General features: G+C 36.0%; 4 protein-coding genes across 4 annotated transcripts; 2 read left to right on the forward strand and 2 right to left on the reverse strand.

Moving 5' to 3' along the window:
- The first annotated feature begins 5,207 nt into the window (after nt 1–5,207).
- LOC142504371 (uncharacterized) lies at nt 5,208–6,179 on the forward strand. Its single transcript, XM_075617247.1, has one exon. The coding sequence runs from the start codon at nt 5,208–5,210 to the stop codon at nt 6,177–6,179; it is 972 nt and encodes a 323-aa protein (XP_075473362.1).
- A 306-nt stretch (nt 6,180–6,485) lies between these two features.
- On the forward strand, nt 6,486–7,061 carry LOC142504372 (putative mitochondrial protein AtMg00860). Its single transcript, XM_075617248.1, has one exon. The coding sequence runs from the start codon at nt 6,486–6,488 to the stop codon at nt 7,059–7,061; it is 576 nt and encodes a 191-aa protein (XP_075473363.1).
- Nucleotides 7,062–16,100: 9,039 nt separating this feature from the next.
- Nucleotides 16,101–16,952, reverse strand: LOC142504373 (uncharacterized). The gene has a single exon (XM_075617249.1). It carries the CDS (start codon nt 16,950–16,952, stop codon nt 16,101–16,103), a length of 852 nt encoding a protein of 283 aa, XP_075473364.1.
- Nucleotides 16,953–19,398: 2,446 nt separating this feature from the next.
- On the reverse strand, nt 19,399–21,507 carry LOC142555129 (large ribosomal subunit protein uL29-like). The gene is made up of 3 exons (XM_075665826.1): nt 21,401–21,507; nt 21,013–21,305; nt 19,399–19,720 (listed from the first exon to the last, which is right to left on the reverse strand). The coding sequence occupies exons 1-3, from the start codon at nt 21,402–21,404 to the stop codon at nt 19,646–19,648; spliced, it is 372 nt and encodes a 123-aa protein (XP_075521941.1). The 5' UTR covers nt 21,405–21,507; the 3' UTR covers nt 19,399–19,645.
- Between the last annotated feature and the right edge of the window lie 1,927 nt (nt 21,508–23,434).

The following is a 23,434-nucleotide window of genomic DNA, read 5'->3' on the forward strand; positions in this document are numbered from 1 at the left end:
CGTAGGAGCAGTTGAAGTCTCCGAACATCCATAAACATATCTTGTGTTATTTCTGTTTAACTTCTTATTTTTGTTCTTAACTGATTTTATCAGTTCAGCCCTGTCCATAACTGAACTGATATAAGCCATAACTGATCCCATGTAATTTTCAGTTATTCAGTTGCACAAGATATAAAACTGATTAGTTTTCTTAACGAATGATTATTTCGAGTATTTTTCGCTTGGTTTAAAACCAAAATCGATCTAATTCATTGGTGTTTACATTCTTAGAATACGAGCTATTGCAGCTCATTGAGAATATTGTGTTTGAAACACATTCAAAGGTACCCGAACCGATCCATCAGATAACAACTTGGAAAGTCATAGGAAAGATTGTTCAATCACAAATCATATGATTACCTATCTGCATGATTAGACATTTTTATGCTTATACCGATGAAACGTAACTTATAACATCACATATGCTAGTCTCGAGCTCGAACGGCTTTTATCTTTATTTTAGACGACTGAATCGACTATGAATGATTTTAGAATATAAGATAACTAATATGTGTTTCATAAAACGTTAGATGTACGACCTCATTTTACCGTAGTATATATTCAAGGTCTTTATCTATGTAGCTTGCGTTGATATACAGATAAAATAAATGTCATAATTCGTTAAAACGTAAAATATTATTAAAACAAATATTTTTTATTAGATAAGAGTCAATAAATTTCAATCCAGAAGTTGTTTTGCTGAACATTTACTCTAACATACTATTTGTTTGAGGTTAGGATATAATGGGTGATTATCGTTCATGATCAAATACTATTCAAATGGATTCCCTAGGGCATCAGGATCCATTTTCATATACTAAGACACATTTCTATTACGAATCACACCAACTCATGATAGAACTCAAAACCATATATGGTAAAAACACCACCAACTTAGGATGAAACTCAATATCAAATATTGGAATTAACCTAATATCTCAAAGACATGCGTCAAAAGATTTGACTCTTGAATCAATACCTATAAACGCGGTGAGAACCAAGATTACAAATTTCTTTGACACCACCACACCTGTAAGAACCGGGATTTTCACTCATTTAATTAAACAATTTTAAGGAAATTTAATAGCATAGGATTTTGTTTATTGTATTAGAATAAGATATATATATTGGAAAATGTTTTGGGAAATCCTTATGGTCAAGATATTAATTCATGCAATTGTACAAGCATATTTTCGAAAATTAGGTATGAAATATTGCAAGATTTGGGAGATATCATGCAAGGCTTAGAAGGATGATTACATGGACCTTGCAAAATTCAAAATTTCCACTAGATTTTTGCCTTAATTATGGTGATGCTTAATTAGGGATGTAAACGAATCAAACCGTTCGTGAGCTATTCAAAGCTTGATTCGATAAAAGCTCGTTTGAGCTCGTTTAATGAGGCTCGTTAAGATAAACAAACCAAACTCAAGCTTTACAGTATTCGGCTCGTTAGCTCGTGAACATGTTCGTTGGTAAGTTCATGAGTAATCTTTTAGATGAAAAAATAATAGTTTTGATATTTGATTTATTGATTTTGCATATTATTTATGAAATATATAAAAAAATCTATTAAATTTTTTTATTATAATAAATTTATAAATTCTAATAAGAATAATATATTTTTCTTTAAATATATAATTTACTTGTTAATTAATTTAATGAAAATTTAAATGTATAATTCATATTTATTAAGCTTATTTAGACTCGATAAAGGCTTGAATAACCTCGTGAGCCATGCATATATTCGTTAAATAAAGCTCGAGCTCGGCTCGATTATAAACGAACCAAACTCAAACATTCAAGAATTCGGCTCGACTCGACTCGACTCGACTACATCCCTATGCTTAATTGGGGGATTATATGCAACCTAAGCTAAAAGCATGAAGAAAATCTTCCCCTCCCATTTCACCCAATTTTCGAGCCAATCAAGGGTATTTAATTAGGAATTTAGGAGCTGAATTTAGAAGCAAATCAGCAGCCATGAAAAGGGATGGTTGGAGTCAAACTTGCGGAGATGTGGTACCAATTTGGGCATGATTTGAGCTCCCTTATTAGCCTTATTCTCTTCCCCTATAAATAGTTCACCAATCCCTAGCATTTTCTACACCTCAAACTCGAAAATCCTTGCTGAAAGTTCAAATTCCAGCAGCTCCTCCCTAGCCGAAATATTGCACAAAAATCGTCCCGAGGTTAGGCTAGAAATCGAAGCCGAAGCGCTGCCCGATCGAGGAACAAGAAGCAAATCCAATCCAAGCTGTGCACTCCACGTTTTCTTAGCATCCAAGACACTGTAAGTGGTCTGTTCTTAAATTTCAAAATTTCGGTTTATGCATACGTGATTTTTCGGTTTTTGGATAAAAATTTCGGTCGAGTACAATTCTTTTCCTACTCCTTTTCTTGTGTTGTCATCATTCGGTTTTAAGCACTGTGAGGAGTCGACTGTATATAGATGGGAATCCCAACCATGACGTACCCTTACGTGGTAGGGGATATAACCGCTATACGGCCTCGTCCCCTTAGAGGAGTAAAAATTAGGGACTGACGTCAGTAAACCATAGAAAGTAGATGAGTCGCAGTGCTTGGTAAGTGCCATGCATGTGATATGAAAAATATTATGCAAGTCATGTTTTTCTTCCGAAAATTATGCATGTTGTTTTATTGTGCTCGATATTCCCCCACTTGCTGAGTATTCCCAAATACTCACCCTCCTTACAAGCCTTCCCAGATAAGCCCGAAGAAGAACTCGAGGAAGAAGAGTCCGAACAATTTTAGGGATGGTGATGATTCGAGAATTAGATTAAGTTTAAAGTTTATTATTGTTATTCAGTTTTATGTTTCCGCGTTAAACTCTGTCGTTTTTGAGATTTCGGTATTGTAAGGACAATCGTTATTTCATTTGAATTATAATATATAAACTGGTTTCGGTTTACACTGTACTATAAAGGCTTGTTGTTTCGATTGTGTGATTGTTAAACAACGCCGGTGTCAATCTCGAGTCTCGGGGCGTGAAATTTAAGTGGTATCAGAGCTGCCAGGTTCATAATCCGGTTGGGAAAAATGAGAAAAATTATTACAAAAAAAAAAATTTCGGTGGGATTTTTGAGAAAGGCCGATGCTTATCCCCTCCGAAACGGTCCAACGAGTGGAAATCATCACTTCGTCGTGAGGTAGTGGCTGAAATCGCGAAATTCCTTCGTTTAGGCCTCCGAAACGTCGTTTTTGCCGTTTTAGGAAATATTCGTAGACCCTATAACTTCTAATAGGAAATTCCGAATTCCATTTCGTCGATTGTTCTGGAATCCTCTCGACATATGCTTCGAACCCATATGTCTAATTCCAAACTTTCCATTTTTGGAAAAAAAAATATTTTTATGTAATTTTCGAAAATTTCGTATATATTGCATACTGTCCATTGTTCTATATTGTCTCTTTCTGATTCTAAACATTTCAATTTTGATTTCAGGAAATGGCTCCATCTACTCCCATGCGACCCACACCCGTGCCCGAGCTGCCATTCGTTTGAAGGAGCTTGCCCTTCAATATCAGTCCCGTCAGATTCAGCGACTTAGAGCCAGACTGAGTGAGAGGAAGAGGGAGGTCGAGACTTTAGCCGCTGAGAAAGAGGAGATTCGTGTCCGCCTTAACCAGTCTATCTATCAGGGTGAGCAAGTTAGAAGTGATAACATGGACCTAAGAGATGTCATAGAACAGTGCCAGTATCAACATGGAAAGTTACGAGAGGAACAGAGCGTTATCGCAAGGAGCTGGAGGAAGAGAAACAGCAGAATGCCAAAAGTAAGAGGAGACTGGAGAATTCAGGTGAGGCCATGAACAGCCTTGCGTATGTGAACCAACGTCTGACTCAGGAAGTTGAAGCAATGAAGGACCAAATCAAGCAGAAGAAACAGTATCATCTGCAGTATCAGCAGCATTGGAATGACGACATGGACGTGGCTGATGCAGAGATACAGGGACTTAAGGCACATGTGGCGCAGCTCATGGAAGAGAACACCCAGCTCACACATATGGTGGAGATACTGCAAGAGGACGAGCCAGAGGAGGAATCGGAAAAAGAGGAGCCGATAGAGATAGATGAGCCTATAGCAGCAGTTGGGGATGGAGAGATAGATGACTAGTGTGTCTTAGCGACCTTCCTTTATTATTACTAGGAGTTTTTTTTATCGCTATATTATTTCATTCAGTACTATTTGTTTTCGTTCAGTACTATTTGTTGCATTCAGTTGTTCATCTACATTCGAAAATTAATAAAGTTATGATTATTTATTAATCTCAGTTGTTCCAGCATAACTTATTTATTCAATCATGTCGTTATGCTCAGCAAATTCTTAGAAACGTTTTAAAAAAATTGTAGGTAATGGCCGGTAGACCTCCAAGACAGAACCACAACCCCAGCTATGCTAACAACAACAATGCCAACGAAGGAGATAATGGACCACCACCTGGGTTCAGTCTTAACCAAGCAGACCTGGTGGCTATAGCCACGATCGTGGCGACAACACTACAAGGGTTAGAAAACCCAAACGCCAATCAGCCACCACCACCTCCACCACAGCACGGAGTTAAGTTCCACTACGAATCACTCCGCAAGAACATGTGCCCAACCTTCAGTGGATCTGCCGACCCTGAAGTTAGCCAGAGCTGGCTGAAAAGCATGGAGACTCAGCTGCGACTGTTGGAAGTCCCGAAGGCACTGAAAGCGGACGTGATAGTGCCTTTCCTGGAGGATAAAGAAGGCAAGTGGTGGGAAGCAATCTCGCCAACCATGACAGCTGCAAGACCAATCACGTGGCAGCATTTTAGAGAAGCTTTCCTGAAACATTATTATCCAGCCGAGGTCAGACTACAGAAACTGAGTGAGTTTGAAAATTTCAGTCAAGCTCCAGATATATCAGTTGTGGAATACACCTCTCAGTTCAATGCCCTTGGATCATATGCTTCGGCAATCATGGCGGATGAAGTTCTGAAATTGCACCGCTTTAAGAAGGGTTGAACAGCAGAATCCAATCAGCTCTAGCAGTCTACCAACCTGCCAACTTTTCAGGCCTGATGGGCGTGGCTATCCGAGCCGAAGCTGACATTCATCAAAGAAAGGGGAAAACAGGAACAAGCGACCCTCTAGCGACCAACATTCTCAAGGAAAACCAATGTTCAAAAAGCCCAATCAGTCAGGTTCACCTCCATCAGGGCAATCCCCCACCACTCATTATCAAGGACTCAAGCCATGCCCAACTTGTGGCTTCAGACACGCCGGGGAATGCCGAAGGGCCAGTGGGGTATGCTTTGGGGTTGGAAAATCGGGGCACAGAATTGTAGAGTGTCCTACCGCCGCCAACCGACCAGCAGGGCCAAACAGAGGAACTGGGCCAAATGCGGGAACAGACCCTAGTAAACCAAAGCAGGACAAACCTAACGCCAGGATCTTTGCCATCACTCAGGAAGAGGTAGACGACGCCAATGAAGTCGTGTCAGGTACCGTACTTATTCAGCAAGTTCCTGCTTATGCATTATTTGACTGTGGTGCTACCCATTCCTTTATGTCTAAGAGATTTGTTAAGAAGTTAGGACATAAGCCCGAGAATCTAGTTGAACATTTTCGAATAGCCATACCTACAAGTAGGGCCATTGAAACTCACGAAATTTACAGAGATTGTAAAATCAGTATCAGTAATCAGGCTTTTAGCGCCGACTTGATACAGTTGATCATGGTCGACTTCGACATCATCTTAGGGATGGATTGGTTAGCAAGAAACAACGCAATAGTAGATTGTAAGGGAAATAGAGTCAATCTCAGAACCCCAAATCGGGAAGAAGTCGTATTTCACGGTAAATCCAAGGAACGAAAATCGCTGCTTTCCACATCTCAAGCTTGGAGGGCCATGCAATCCGGAGAAGACATCTACCTGGAAATGGTCAGCGAAATAAAAGAAGAAGTCGAGCTGAAACTGGAGGACATCCCAATAGTGAAAGAGTTCCCAGATGTTTTTCCAGAAGAACTCTCGGACACGGTCCCGAACCTCGAAGTGGAGTTCGAGATCAATCTGGTTCCCGGTGCTGCACCAATCTCTAAAACACCTTACAGAATGGCACCAGCTGAACTCAAGGAGCTGAAAGAATAACTCCAAGAGTTGCTAGATAAAAGGCAAATTCGACCGAGTGTGTCCTCATGGGGAGCTCCAGTACTCTTCGTGAAGAAGAAAGACGGGAGTATGAGATTGTGCATCGATTATAGAGAATTGAACAAGATCACAACCAAGAACAGGTACCCTCTACCTCGGATAGACGATTTGTTTGATCAGCTTAAAAGAGCCGCCGTCTTTTCTAAACTGGATCTGAGGACAAGTTACCACCAGTTGAAGGTCAAGACTGAAGATATCCCCAAAATAGCCTTTCGAACCAGATATGGACATTATGAATTCACAGTGATGCCTTTTGGTCTGACCAACACACTGACAACATTTATGGACCTGATGAACAGAGTATTCAAGCCATTCCTGGATCAGTTCATAGTGGTATTTATCGATGATATCCTCGTCTATTCTCCTGACGAGGCGAGCCATAAAGAGCACCTTCACCTTGCTCTGCAAACCTTAAGAGAGAATAAGCTCTATGCTAAGTTTAGCAAGTGTGAATTCTGGCTAAGGAGTGTGTCATTTCTAGGACACGTAATATCGAAAGAAGGAGTGTCAGTTGATCCAAGGAAAGTAGAAGCAATTACTGAGTGGCCGAAACCTAAGAACGCCACCGACATCAGAAGCTTTCTTGGATTGGCAGGTTACTACCGAAAGTTTGTCGAATGGTTTTCCTCGATAGCCGTGCCACTGACGAAACTCACACAGAAGAATGCTAAATTCACCTGGAGTGAGGATTGCGAGAAGAGTTTCCACACATTGAAAGAGAAACTCGCGTCCACACCAGTGTTGATCCTGCCCGCAGAGAATAAAGATTTCACTATTTACAGTGACATCTCTAAGGAAGGTCTAGGATGCGTGCTCATGTAGGAAGGAAGAGTGATCGCATACGCATCAAGGCAGTTGAAACCGCACGAGCATAACTATCCTACTCATGATCTGGAGCTGGCAGCGGTTGTCTTCACCTTAAAGATTTGGAGGCACTACCTCTATGGTGCTAAATGTGAAATCTTCACAGATCATCAGAGCCTCAAGTACTTATTCATCCAAAAGGAGCTGAATATGAGGCAAAGACGATGGATCGAACTTCTGAAGGACTATGACTTGACCATAAGCTACCATCCGGGTAAAGCAAACAAAGTGGCTGATGCGCTAAGTCGGAAGGGCCCATGCAGGGTAACTCTAGCTTCCCTCTCGGCCCAGCCGTGTCTGCAGGAGACCGTCAAGTTAAACCAAGATCGAGACCCGTTACTCACCAAACCTAAGGGTCAAGTCAGAGAAGGGAAATCTCAAGACCATCAAATTGATGACAAGGGAATCTTATGGATGAAAGGAAGACTATGTGTGCCCGACAGTGATAACCTTCGCCAAGAGATAATGGCAGAGGCGCACAAGTCTAAATTCTCAGTCCATCCAGGCAGTACGAAAATTTACAGGGACCTCAAGAATAATTTCTGGTAGAACAGCATGAAATGAGATGTAGCTGAATTCGTCTCCAGATGTCAGATATGCCAGCAGGTCAAAGCAGAACACCAGCGACCTGGAGGATTACTGCAACCTCTGAAAATTCCCGAGTGGAAATGGGAGCATATTTCCATGGACTTTGTGGTAGGATTGCCGAAGTCTAGGCAATGCCAGGACGGTATATGGGTGATCCAGGAAAGACTCACCAAGACTGCACACTTCCTACCCGTCCGCATGAATTACAATCTCGACAAGTTGGCATCACTATACATGGACAACATCGTGAGGCTGCATGGAGTGCCAGTGAGCATCTTATCTGATAGAGACCCGAGGTTCGTCTCGCGCTTTAGGAAGAGCTTTCAAGAGGCCATGGGAACGAAAGTGACCCTAAGTACGGCCTATCATCCTCAAACAGATGGGCAAACGGAGAGAACCATCCAAACCTTAGAAGATATGCTGCGAGCATGCGCTCTTGAATTCAACAGCAACTGGAGCACTCATTTACCCTTGATCGAGTTTTCTTACAACAACAACTATCACAACAGCATTGGAATGGCTTCATACGAAGCCCTTTATGGAAGGAAATGTCGGTCACCACCCTATTGGGACGAAGTGGGAGTGAAAGCCGTGGCGGGACCTGAGCTAGTACAGATGACCGTGGACAAGGTTAAAATCATTCGGGAAAAGCTCAAGACAGCTCAAGATCGACAGAAGAGCTGGGCAGATCTTAAGAGAAGGCCTATAGAGTTCAACATGGGCGAGAAGGCTTATGTGAAAGTCTCGCCTATGAGAGGAGTTGTCTGATTCAGTAAAGCCGGGAAACTGAACCCTCGATATGTTAGATCCTTCGAGATCTTGGAAAAAGTGGGCACGCTAGCATGCAGACTGGCACTGCCACCAAGCATGTCAAGGATCCACAATGTGTTCCACGTATCCCAAGTAAGAAGGTACATTCCAGACCCAAGTCACGTGTTGGAAGTAGAACCACCCTTGACCGAAGGAAACTTGGGAGAAGAACTGAAATACGAAGAGGTCCCCATCAGAATTGTGGACGCCAAGGAACAAATTCTTACACGACGTATTATTCCCTATGTCAAAGTGCAGTGGCCCAACCACAAAGAGCGAGAAGCAACTTGGGAAGTTGAGGAGAAGATGCGAAAGGAGTATCCTTACCTGTTTGGAGACCAAGCCAACTCAAGTTTCGAGGACAAAACTTCTCATAAGGAGAGAGGGATGTAAGAACCGGATTTTTCACTCATTTAATTAAACAATTCTAAGGAAATTTAATAGCATATGATTTTGTTTATTGTATTAGAATAAGATATATATATTGGAAAATGTTTTGGGAAATCCTTATGGTCAAGATATTAATTCATGCAATTGTACAAGCATATTTTCGAAAATTATGTATGAAATATTGCAAGATTTGGGAGATATCATGCAAGGTTTAGAAGGATGATTACATGGACCTTGCAAAATTCGAAATTTCCACTAGATTTTTTGCCTTAATTATGGTGGTGCTTAATTGGGGGATTATATGCAACTTAAGCTAAAAGCATGGAGCAAATCTTCCCCTCAAATTGCACCCAATTTTCGAGCCAATCAAGGGTATTTAATTAGGAATTTAGGAGCTGAATTTAGAAGCAAATCGGTTGGAGTCAAACTTTGGGAGATTTGGTACCAATTTGGGCATGATTTGAACTCCCTTATTAGCCTTATTCTCTTCCCCTATAAATAGTTCACCAATCCCTAGCATTTTCTACACCTCAAACTCGAAAATCCTTGGTGAAAGTTCGAATTCCAGCAGCTCCTCCCTAGCCAAAATACTGCACAAAAATCGTCCCGAGGTTAGGCTAGAAATTGAAGCCGAAGCGCTGCCCGATCGAGGAACAAGAAGCAAATCCAATCCAAGCTGTGCACACCACGTTTTCTTAGCATCCAAGACACTGTAAGTGGGTTGTTCTTAAATTTCAAAATTTCGGTTTATGCATACGTGATTTTACGGTTTTTGGATAAAAATTTTGGTCGAGTACAATTCTTTTCCTACTCATTTTCTTGTGTTGTTGTCATTCGGTTTTAAGCACTGTGAGGAGTCGACTGTATATAGATGGAATCCCAACCATGACGTACCCTTACGCGGTAGGGGATATAACCGCTATACGGCCTCGCCCCCTTAGAGGAGTAAAAATTAGGGACTGACGTCAGTAAACCATAGAAAGTAGATGAGTCGCAGTGCTTGGTAAGTGTCATGCATGTGATATGAAAAATATTATGCAAGTCATGTTTTTCTTCCGAAAATTATGCATGTTGTTTTATTGTGCTCGATATTCTCCCACTTTGCTGAGTATTCCCAAATACTCACCCTCCTTACAAGCCTTCCCAGATAAGCCCGAAGAAGAACTCGAGGAAGAATATTCCGAACAATTTTAGGGATGGTGATGATTCGAGAATTAGATTAAGTTTAAAGTTTATTATTGTTATTCAGTTTTATGTTTCCGCGTTAAACTCTGTCGTTTTTGAGATTTCGGGATTGTAAGGACAATCGTTATTTCATTTGAATTATAATATATAAACTGGTTTCGGTTTATACTGTACTACAAAGGCTTGTTGTTTCGATTGTGTGATTGTTAAACAACGCCGGTGTCAATCCCGAGTCTCGGGGCGTGACAACACCCAACACAAGAATCGAATCTAGGAACTAAAGGTGATAAATTGGTAAATACGAGGCATGTGCTTCTTATTCTTCGTGAAGGCTTTTGTAAATTATCATGGATTTATTCCTTGTCATTCAAAATTTTTACCCAAACCCGACCCAAACGAGTAGATTCGGATGGCATGCCATTTTTACTCATACCTATTATCATCCCTACTAAGAGCATAAGATATACGAAGAGACCAAAATCATTAATAATAGAGGAAGAATGTTACATTTTTTTAAAAAAATAATTAGGAAGAATATTTCTAATATAGTATAATTACTACATATATTAAAAATATTGTATAATGGTCATGCATTGTTTGACCTTCTGTCCAATTATATGTGAAGATTTTCAATGTTGATTTAGTCAAACACGGTAGTGCGTTTTGAACTATATATATAATTCAATTATATTATATAAAATATATTAAGTAGGTTTCTTGTGAGACGATCTCACGAATCTTTATCTATGAGACAGATCAATCCTATCGATATTCACAATAAAAAGTAATATTCTTAGCATAAAAAGTAATACTTTTTCATGTATGTTCCAAATAAAATATCCGTCTCACAAGGTCACACAAGTTTTTACCAAAGATATTTAGGTTATATATGTTATTTTTATATTTAAAAAATAAAACATGAGACTCCCGTCACTTTCTGAATACTGTCGTCAATGTATATAAAAATTCAAACGATACAGCGACAGAATACTTCTAAAATAAGATTATAATAATATCTCAGTATGAGTAAGTCGTCACCAAACCAATCAGGTTGACTATGAACTTTGATTTTAAACTCTTGATTTTCCTTTAGGTTATGTTTGGTAGCCATGATAATGGAATGATTATTAAATAATCATCTCTTATCTCATGTTTGGTTCATTTTTAATTTAGCATGGAGGCCCTTGATTATGATTGAAAGCCCTTACTATTTATGTTATTTGTGTATTAAATATCCCTCCTCAAAAGTGTGATAATGTATAATTCTTGAATAGTGATAATAATAAATTAATATAATATTTAAATTTTTATTATATTTTTTATAAATTAATTTCATATATTTTTATTATTTTCACTCATTTTAAAGAAAATAAATTGTAATACAAATCTATCTTAAATTAAATTTTTATAAATTCCTAATCTTGTTAATTAATTCTTTTAAAAAATAAATATTTATTAAATTCTAGTTTATTTTGTTTAACGATTACCGTAATATTTTCAAATATATTTCTAATAAATATATTTAAATTAATTTTAATAAATGTAAATTATAATTATAAATATTTAATTAACTATCAAATTATTTTAAGAATATTTATAATTATTTTAAAAAACAATAATATTGTAATTATTATTAAAATTTATTTAACATTAACATTCAAAATATTATTGCTATTTTAATTATTAAAATAAATGTATATTTACAAATTTATTTTTAATAAATATATTTAAATTAATTTTCATAAATGTAAATTATAATTATAAATATTTAATTATCAATCCAATTATTTTAAGAATATATATTTAATTAACACTTGGGACATTTTGGTCATTGCAATAAAATTTACAAAATTAGTCCATCATTTTAAAATCATACCAAACACCATGTTATTTATCCCACCATACTATTAATCAATATATCTCATTTTTTAATCCTCTAATTACTAATCATTTACTTATCCTATCACACGTACCAAACGAAGCTTTTTACAAATTATCTTATTATGATCTCAAGTTTTGATTATTATTTTACCTAATTTTATTCTAGCATGACTAATGTAATGATTCATTCAATATCTTGCAAACTTAAATAATTGTAATCTAATAGAATCATATGTTTTTGTTTGTAGTTGGCCGCTCTAACGAAACCTACCAAAGTTGCTAATAAAGTTCCTCAAAAATACACAATTTGTTGTAAATAGTAGAGAATATAGAGAAGAGATAATGATTTTTTTGTGCGCTTTATTCATCATTGGAGACCTCTATTTATAGAGTAGATTTACAGAACTTGAATAGGTAACAATATCAATAATCATCTATAATATCTTTTCTATAATACTCCCCCTTAGATGATTATCGACTCATTAAATCACTTCTAAGAGATGTGGGAGTTCAAATGCTGCCTCGTTAAAACCTTATCAGTAAAAACCCAATGGAAAAATCTGAACGAAGGAAAAAGAGTACAACAATAGATACTCCCCCTAATCTCAGAGTGATTTGAAGACGTCGCTGTTAAGGATTGCTTCACCGACTTCCATGATATAGCAGTGTCTCCTCGTGTAAACACATAACCTGCCTGGGATTTAGCTTTATGTGGATCAGAAAGATATCCTGCATCTGCATATCCGACTAAAGGAGACTTTGATTTTGTCGAATAAAATAATCTCATATCAATTGTACCCCGAAGGTAACGAAATATGTGTTTTACACCATTCCAATGTCTTCGGGTTGGACATGAGTTATATCTCGCTAAAATATTAACAGAAAATGATATATCTGGGCGAGTACAATTTGCGAGATATGACAGTGCACCAATGGCAATTAGATATGGTACTTCTGGACCAACGATTTTTTCTCCATTTTCAGGTGGTCAAAAAGGATCTTTGTTAGCATCAAGTGATCGAACAAACTTTGGTGATGCTAATGGGTGTGTCTTGTCCATGTAAAAGTGCTTTAATATTTTTTTCTGTATATAATGATTGATGAACGAATATTCCCTCTTGCAAATGTTCAATCTGCAATCCGAGGAAAAATTTTGTCTTTCCTAAATCTTTCATCTCAAACTCATTTTTCAAGTAATTGGCAGTTTTAGTAAGCTCTTCTGGAGTGTCAATAAGATTTAGATCATCAACATATACTGCCACAATCGCAAAACCCTCATCTGTTCTTTTCATAAAAGCGCATGGACAAATAGCACTATTTGTGTATCCTTCTTTTAACAAATATTCACTAAGACGATTGTACCACATGCGACCAGATTGCTTTAATCCATATAAGGATTTATGTAGTTTTATTGATAACATAGCCTTGGGCGCTTCACCATTTTCTTTCGATAGTTTGAATCCTTCAAGCACTTTCATATATATATCACTATCAAGTGAACCATAAAGATAAGCAGTTACAACATCCATAAGTCGCATATCAAGAGTTTCTGATACTGCTAAACTGATTACGAATCGAAAAGTAGTGGCATCCATCACAGGTGAATATGTTTCCTCATAGTCAATTACAGGTCTCTGCGAGAAACTTTGGGCTACGAGTCGGGCCTTGTATCTTACAATTTCACCATTTTCATTCCTCTTTCGTACAAAAACCCATATGTATCCTACTGGATTACATTTTCAGGTGTTCGTACTACAGGTCCAAACACTTTATGTTTTTCTAGTGAGTCTAATTCAGTTTGTATGGCCTTCTTCCACTTTGGCCAATCATCTCTTTGTTGACAATCCTTAACGGATTGTGGTTCTGGGTCTTCATTATGTATGATGTCAAGGGCGATATTTAGGGCAAAGACATTGTCAACAATTGTGTTATTTCGATCCCACAATTTTTGATATGATATATAATTTATTGAAATCTCATTACTTTCATGAGAATTTGATTCTTCAGGAATAATATTATCCAAGTTTGGTTCATTGATCTCTCTTACTATATCATCCAAGATTTCTTCTTCGGGAGCTTTTGAATTTTCTTTCTCTTGTACCTTTCTTTTTCGAGGTACAATATCCTTTGAACCAATTGGTCAACCACGCTTCTGGCGTATTTTAGATTCATTTGCAGGTTGAATAATAGCTGGTCCTACGGATACATCAATTTTTACAAGGATATTCTCTGCTTGTATATGTGACTTTGTCACATTCTTTGTATTAACAAAAGCATCGGGCAATTGATTTGCAATTCTTTGCAAGTGAATGATTCTTTCAACTTCTTGCTCACATTGATTATTTCGAGGATCATAATGAGATAGTGTTTTCTCATTCCAACAAATCTTTTGTTGTTCTTCGGGACACAACTTTATTTCTCCTAGATTTGGAAATTCCAATTCATCGAAGTGGCAATCTGCAAATCTCGCAGTAAACAAATCTCCTGTTAAAGGTTCCAAAAATCTAATAATAGATGGTGAATCATATCCCACATAAATCCCAAGTCTACGTTGTGGGCCCATTTTGGTTCGCTGTGTAGGTGGGAGAGGGACTTGTACTGCCCAACCAAATACTCGAAGGTGAGAAACATCAGGCTCTCGACCATAAGCAAGTTGTAAGGGTGAGTATTGGTGATAATTAGTTGGCATTATACGAATCAATGATGCAGCATGTAATATGGCATGTCCCCACACAGATGATGTAAGTTTGGTTCTCATCAATAATGGTCTAGCAATTAATTGCAAACGCTTAATAAATGACTCTGCTAAGCCATTTTGTGTATGGACATGGGCAACCGAATGCTCAACTGAAATCCATATTGACATACAATAGTCATTAAATGTCTGCGATTTAAATTCAGCAGCATTATCAAGACGAATTGTCTTGATTGAGTGATCTGGGAACTAAGCTCGTAATTTAATAATTTGCGCAAGTAATCTTGCAAAAGCTATATTTCGAGTTGAAAGCAAACTAACATGTGACCATCTAGTAGACGCATCAATCAATACCATGAAGTATCGAAATGGTCTATATGGTGGGTGTATAGGTCCACAAATATCCCCATGAATTTTCTCCAAGAAGGTTGGGATTTCAACATCAATCTTTGTAGGGGAAGGTCTTATAATTAGTTTGCCTTGTGAGCAAGCTACACATGGATAATCATTGTGTAAAAAAATCTTCTGGTTCTTTAGAGGGTGTCCATGTGAGTTAATTATTATTCTGCGCATCATTGTTGCCCTAGGGTGACCAAGTCGATCATGCCATAATTTGAAGCTCTGTTGGTCAACAAACTTCTGGTTTGTGACAATGTTTGCTTCGACTGTTTTTATTGTTGTAAAATACATTCCTGAAGGAAGTGCACATAATTTTTCTTTTATCTGCTTCTGGCCAGATATAATAGATGTTATGCGAAGGTATTCGAAATTATTTTCATTTAATGTTTCAATATGTTATCCATTTCGACGGATGTCTTTAAAGCTAAGCAAATTTCTACTGGATTTGCTCGCATATAGGGCATTTTCAATATATAGGCTTGTATTATTTGGTAAAATGATTTTTGCCTTTCCATAACCTTCAATAATTTTTTATGCACCCGATATTGTTAGTAACATTATTTTCAGCTAATGTTAACTCCAAAAAAATACCTTTTATTTTGAAGAATGATATGTGTTGTACCACTATCCACTAAGCATTCATCCTGACATTTCATCGTTAATCTAAAATAAAAATATAATTCAATAAGCTAAATTCCATAAATAATGTGTAAAGCTTTCAAAAGAAATATTTTATTGAATAATGAAAACATTTATTGAATAACAAAATAAACCTCCATGACAAATCCTAAACATGAACTGAACATCAAAATAAAAACGAGACCATGATAACCTAATAAACAATAGAAATTCAGTATTATTTTCTAACACACCACCACCAATCAAATTATCTATATTTCCATCTGGATTAGCAAAGAAATCAGAGAGGTCCAAGTGAGTTATATCAATTGGATCATCATTGTCCACAAAATTTATCTCCATTTTTCCATTTCCTTGATTGATTTTTGGTATAGATCCACAAGATGTTTTGCCGTACGACAGATACGAGATCAATGCCCTTCCATTCCACATCTATAACATTTTTCTTCATATACTTTGGAACTCTTCTCCTTTGCTTCTTCATTATTGGAATTCCACTGCTGGTGGCTTGTTTTATGTTTCTTTCCATTTTGTTGCTGATAGTATCTTCTTTGGCCACGCCCACGCCCACGCCCACGTCCACGTCCATTGTTATGATTTTGAGTGGAATTAGCATTCGCTTTAGGAAATGCAATTTCATATTCTTCAGGAAATGTAGTTCCATTTGCTTCAGGAAATTGTGTGGATCCAGTTGGGCTCATTTGGTGATTTTTCATGAGCAGCTCATTGTTTTGTTCAGCAACTAGTAAGCATGAGATGAGTTCAGAGTACCTTTGAAATCCACGTTCACGATATTGCTGCTGCAGGAGCACGTTTGATGCATGAAAAGTGGAGAATGTTTTTTCTAACATGTCTTGATCAGTAACTTTCTCTCCACAAAGTATCAGTGTGGAACTAGTATTGAATAATGCAGAGTTATAGTCACTTACGGACTTAAAATCTTGTAACCGTAGGTGCATCCATTCATATCGGGCTCTTGGGAGAATTACAGTTCGTTGATGGTCAAATCTTTCTTTTAGATTTTTCCAAAGCTCTCGTGGCTCTTTCACAGTGAGATATTCGACTTTCAACCCATCATTGAGGTGATGACGTAGAAAAATAAGTGTCTTTGCACGGTCCTGCTGGGACATTTCATTTCCTTCTTTTATTGTATATCCTAAATTCATAGAGATAAGGTGGACCTCGGCATCCAAAATCCATGATAAATAATTTTTTCCAGTCAAGTCAAGTGCTTCAAATTCAAGTTTGGTGATGTTCGCCATTGCAACTTAAAAAAAAAATTATATAATTAGAATCATGACATAAATAGAGTAAAATTGCATTACTATTATTGAAAATAAATATTATAACAAATTATGCATGTTACTACTTTTACTATGTAATTTTGAAGTTTTGTTATTCTATTTGTTAAACTAACATCGATGCAGGTGTACATTGAGATGTGCTCAATTAATAATTTATGTATCTATTACAAATTGCACTAATTACAAATTGTAGCATTATAAACTAAAGAAAAAAATAAAACTCTTTTATGCACAATTATTCTAAATACGTAAAACAAATATCACATAATCATGCCCAACTTCGTAAACAAGCCATATATTTCTTGAAAAGGAAAAAATCCAACACTTTGGACTTAAAGAAATTATAATAAAATTTATATCTTAAAAAAAATTACTCCTACACCTAGAATTTCTCACACCACTGCTACGGTTGTGAAGAATTATTATTATTATTTTTTTTGGTCCAACTTGATATCCAAAATAGTGTTGTGATTGACTCAAAAATTATCATAAAACTAGTAAATACTAGTATTCACACAATATTTTAGCGACTATTTAAATCATCAAAATCCAAATAATATAAATTTTAAATAAGCAATCCAAGATATGAAAAAAACTTAAATCAAAACAACAATATATTTATAATCAATATTCTTCAAGAATATTGTCGAAACATATGATAGTTATCTAAATTCTTCAGGAATATGATAACATTATATTTTATATCAATATTATTCATAGATATTGATAGATCTTTATGATTTTAGATCAAGATTCTTCGGGAATATTGATAAATCTTATTCATCTATATTTTATTCATAGATCTATCAATATCTTCAACATAAAGTTGTGTTGTTCTACTTCAGAAGCATCAACATAAAATTAAAAGTTGTGCTTCTTCAGGAGCATCAATATAAATCTATAATTTGTGTTGCTTCGGGAGCATCGATATTAAATCTAAATATTGTGCTTCTTCAAGAGCATTCATACAAGAATAAGAATAAATTTATAAATTTTACCTTGAAGAGCACTCGTGCTGATAACGTGTTGTGAATAGTAGAGAATATAGAGAAGAGAGAATGATTTTTGTGTGTGCTTTATTCATCATTGGAGACCTCTATTTATAGAGTAGATTTACAGAATTTGAATAGGTAACAATATCAATAATCATCTATAATATCTTTTCTATAATAAATTTACATTCTTTCTTTATTTTTTTCCTAAATGGTGGCCCCATAGGCAACAATTCGGTTTGAATTTAATGAAAAAACCATTTGATCTGTCTATCGAACTCGCCCTGGTCTTATCCCGCCCTGGTCAATTATATTATTTGTGGTATGCCATGTTAGCACTTAGCACCATCAAATTATATTACTTGATCTAAATTCAATTCAACAAGTCAAAAGCATATGTTTTTAATTCAGCTATGCAATCTTTGACTAAAAATAGAGAGGTTTATGTTGGGATGTAAATGAACCAAACCGTTTGTAACTCGACTCGATAAAAAGCTCGTTTAAATTCGTTTGTTAATCATATCAAATCAAGCTCAAGTTCAAAGATATTCGACTCGTGAGCTCACAAATATGCTCGATAATAGGCTCGCAAGCTCGAGCTCGACTCGTTTAGATAGCTCGTAAGCTCGAGCTCGGCTCATTTGTTGAGTTGATAAATAAAAATATTAGTACTAATGTCAATGAAATGAATTGAAGTATTGAATGAGTGAAATTATTGCAATGTTATTTATATAGTGATATCAGTGATATGACGAATATTTGTTATCAGTATGCTACTAGATGTATTATTTTAAGATATTCTATATTATAATAAGTTTATGTTTTTTTTAGTTGTTATTTTTTTCGTTTTGATTATTTATTAATGAATTTACATTTTTATGTCAGATTTAAAATTAGATCGTAGATATATTTAATTTTTAACAAACTCAAATCAAGCTCAAACTCGATCTCAATTATATACTTTACGAGCTCAAAAACGAGCCGAGCTCAAGCCATGCTTGTTAAACATGGTAAACGAGCTATTAATGAATCAAGCTCGAGCTCGGCTCGATTAACATGATAAACGAGCTTTTAACGAGCCGAACTCGAGAATTTCAAGACAAACCGAGCTCGAGCCTGATAATAGAAGTTCGAATAGAGCTCGAGCCCTCAAACAATCTTAAACGAATCAAGCTCAAGCATGATACTGTTTTGTTTGGCTTGGATCATTTACATCCACTTCTGTGTCAAACTAGGACATGAACTAATCCAAGTCAATTTGAATGATCTATGATTCATACTCGAAACTGTAGAACCCAAATGACACTTGAGCATGTTTGAAATTGTCCCAATTTCAAATTAAGCTTCTGTTAATAGACTCCTCGCCGAGCTTTAAAGCCATATTGCATATCTTAAGCCATATACCAAAGGCATGAATCATAATTCAAGTTTTCACCCAAATAGATTCTGATGTTAAAATCAAACATTAACAAATCGAACTCGACACTTGACCTCTAACTCAAATGTGTACTCGAATACAAAATAGTTAAGGTTGGCGAAAGGAACGATGCTAATCATTATACTAAATGGTTGATGGTGCATAAAAACGAACCAACTACAAGTCTCTTGTGCCTTTTGAAATTGAATGAAAATTTAACATCATTGGAAGTAAATGAAAATTTAAACTTTAATAGCATACTTTCGGAGGGGGAAGTACATATCTTTCTTCTTCTGCTTTTCTGTCTTCAAAGATGCCTGGAGAAAGATGACGCAAGTAATAAGTTAACAAATGTGGAGTGAGTACCTGAAATTACTTTTAGTTTAAACACCCGAATTCGGAGGGTTTCACTAAATAGAAAAGACCAATAATACCAAAATGAAGTAACAATTCAACTCTCGAGTGCTACCTGGCACCTATTGTACTCTCGGCTCAACATTGATCAAGATTTTGAAGGGGTTACACGTGCATCCAAATATGGTTTTGTTACTGATCCAAGATTCCCAAGGAGACAATTTCCTCAAACAGCACATTATGGGTACTCAGGTTTCTTCCAATCAATATTAGATTCAGGAAATCTAATGAAACAGAATAATTACGATTTACGGGTGACACCAGACACAATATTGTTATTCAAAATAAAGTTTACTGTGAGAACTCATTTAAAAACTTGATTTGACTTGAACTTAATGGGTAAACCACGAGTCTAATGTTGAGGATACTTTGTTTAAGAGTGTACAGAACTTGCAAACCTACTTCCATTTGAATGTAAAGCACAACAAATTGAAGATAACAAAAATAGACTGGATAGGTCAAATAAGCGAGAAACTCAATCTGGCTTGCAGATGGAAAAAGGCAACACGATGTTACATCAACAAGATGCTACTGGCAAAATCATGGCCTTTTGAAAGAACACTGAACATCATATCAATTACATGCAAAATATCAAACTTTGGCTCACAAAGGTACAGCCATAGTACAATCAGCAAAAGAATTTAGAGCTACTGTCTTTTCCAATAGGATCGAAGCATGCAAAGTCCAAGTAAAACTTGAAAAGGGGTCTGTTTTATCTCAACAATTTTCCTTTCCGGTTGAACAATCTAAGCAATTTACTAATTAAGAATTATGCTGCATCGATTATGAGTCATATGAAGCCAGCTCTAAATTAAGGAGACACGATTTAATTGAATATAGGTTGCAATTAAACTCGTGTAAACTTTATTCAGCATCCTCGATTATGAATCCTTCAAGTTCACCCAAAATTCTTAAGAAACGCATTGCTTTATTCAACATTAACTGGTGATGCAACATCAAATGCAAATTTCAAGAATAACAAAATCATTGATAAAATAGATTTGGAAAGCAAACAAACTTAAAATTTATGAGAAATTCTAATCCAAACACAAGCTGTTGGCACAAAAATTCTAATCCAAACACAAGCTGTTGGCACAAAAATTCTAATCCAAACACAAGCTGTTGGCACAATATATCAAATATTAAGTTAGATAAAAGCACATTTAATGTCAAAACAAAGAAGAACATAGCAAACCTGGTGCTTGGTGAGGCGGCGGCGGATGGCACGCGTCTTCTTGGGGCGGAGATCGAGAGGCAAATACTTCTTGTTCTTGTAAACTTCCCTAAGCGCAGCTTTCTGCTTCTGAGAAATCACAGTCAGCACTTGGGCAATCGACAGCCTAACCACCTTTATCTTCGACAGCTTATTAGGTGCGCCGCCAGTGACTTTCGCAACACGAAGCAACGCTAGCTCCGCCTTCAGATCCTTCAGCTGCGCCAACAGCTCCGCCTTCCCCTTCTGCCTCAATTCGTGCACCTTAATCCTCGCTAAAATCAAACAAAATACACAATACGTTGATTAGTGCTTAAAAAAATCGATACAAACTAGTTTTCTTGATTTCAAATGTATTCGTTGTCGATACCCATTCCGAGATTCTTCCTCCTTCAGTTTCTCACGTTCCAGGATTACGAGAGTGAAACTGAATTATGAAACCCTAGTAGCTCTAATATGGGCTCTTGGGCCAACAGTCTGCTGCTTAATGGGCTTTCTCTTTGGACCATGGCCAATTGGGCTTTAATATAACACAATGAGAACATTTTTGCTTACGACGGCCCAAAATCCAAATTCATAAATCATATATTTTCTCTCTTTCAAATATAAGATAATAATAAATATATTTTTTGCTTTGATTTTGTTGTCAATTATAACCCCTTCGATACGATGAAAACGACAGGAATAAATTTAGTGAAAACTAAAGAGAGAACTCTTCGAATGACATGATGTGATACCCATGATCAAATTTTGCGCTTTAAAAGTCGCAAAAACAGTAAGAAGCAAAAGTGAGCCAACTAACGGCTAGAATTTCATTGGGATGACATAATCCTGAATAGATGAGAAAATATTTAAAAAAAAAAGTCAATGAAGGAGTATAAGTACGAGATTCAAGCAGCTAAGCTGCTTGACTCTTTGGCACGGAGAATTTAAAGTCCTAGATTGAAATTTGGTTAGGGAGAGTGAATAGATGGAACAATGCTTTTATTAATGCCAAAAGTATGCAAAGTTCCATCGACTCAATAGGACAAATTCCTAGTCCATACAGACAAGTGCAATATCAGTTTATCAAAAGACAGAGTTGAATTCAAGGCATGTCATTTTTGCAAATAATTAACAAATATTTTGTGTTAGTAAAAAATAGTTGGTTTGATTATGTAAACAATGATATTTTATTTTTTGTTTTCTTCCCTAAATTTCACCCATAAATACACATTCATTTTTTATTTCAAAATTACACCAAAACACAAAATCCTCTCATCTACAATCATAAGTGTAGAAGTGACATAAATGATTTAGTATGAGATTTCTCAAGAAGTGTTTATATGAATATAATTAGTGGAGAAAAAATGAGTGTTAAAATCATAGTGTTATGAGTGAAATACTTTATATTTTCAATTCTCTTGTCTTCTTTGTTATTAATGAAGAATTGATCTCCTTGAAAGGCTTAGAGCGGAGATAGCCCATCTTGAGGTGAATCATTATAAATATTGGTGTTTATCTTATTCATTTTTTAATATTATTTGTGATGTTCTACTGCGATGTTACATCGTTTATTTCCCTGATATCACAACATATACAAAGATGAAATATGAAGTCCAAGTCTAGAATCCAACAAGATGGTTCAAAACAAACCACGAAGCCGCCTTCAAACACAAGTCTCGATAACACAGATCAGTTCTCAGCAAATTTCTCAAGTATCCTTAAATTATAAATGTGCTTGCACAACGACGATAATCGACAAGAAAAACAGCAAGCTCTATTGGAAATGTTATGAGGTTAAATGCAAGTAAATCGTGGCTCTAATTCAAAGAAATCACAGGCCAAAAAGTCGGATTTGTAAAGAAATCGTGCGCGTTTTCAACTTCGCGATCTAGGGTTTCGAGACAAGCTTGAACTCGTGATTTGATGAACACCTTGGCTCTAATCGGGTTTCGCTGCATCCAGGGCAGAGCCACCCTTGGGCTAGGGTGGGCTCTAGCCCCACCTAAATTTTATAATTTTTTTTTAGTTTTTCTATTTTTTTTATTTTTGTCTTATTTTTGTATTTTTTTTCTTTATTTTATTGATGTAAATTTGAAGAATTTTTAAATATGAGTACTTTTTAAAATGATTTTCTGCAAATATATATAATCAAATTTGACTTTTGCTCGCATTTTGCTTAAAAGGTTGAAGAACTTGATGTCAGTTGATTTTTAAAATTAGTTTTCAAGTTCCAAATATAATTTCAGACTATATTTACAATAACATACAAATATATTAAATTTAGCTAATATGGTAATAGAATTATGCAGTAGCTACATATTTTATTATATCTTTATTTAATTTTTATTAATACTAAAAGTTTTATAGAATATTAATTTTTTAATATGAACTAGGTATATGTTTATAATAATTGATTTTG

The sequence above is a fragment of the Primulina tabacum genome, chromosome 9 (assembly GCF_025594145.1).
Source record: "Primulina tabacum isolate GXHZ01 chromosome 9, ASM2559414v2, whole genome shotgun sequence".
In the NCBI taxonomy this organism is placed as follows: Eukaryota; Viridiplantae; Streptophyta; class Magnoliopsida; order Lamiales; family Gesneriaceae; genus Primulina; species Primulina tabacum.

What these genes read in the sequence shown, in the direction of transcription:
- LOC142504373 (XM_075617249.1), bottom strand. Translation starts at nt 16,952, where the DNA reads ATGGCGAACATCACCAAACTTGAATTTGAAGCACTTGACTTGACTGGA.
- LOC142555129 (XM_075665826.1), bottom strand. An exon ending in GCCGCCTCACCAAGCACCAG is followed by an intron (nt 19,721 to 21,012) that starts GTTTGCTATGTT and finishes ATCTTTCTCCAG; the next exon opens with GCATCTTTGAAGACAGAAAA.
- LOC142504371 (XM_075617247.1), top strand. Translation starts at nt 5,208, where the DNA reads ATGTTCAAAAAGCCCAATCAGTCAGGTTCACCTCCATCAGGGCAATCC.
- LOC142504372 (XM_075617248.1), top strand. Translation starts at nt 6,486, where the DNA reads ATGCCTTTTGGTCTGACCAACACACTGACAACATTTATGGACCTGATG.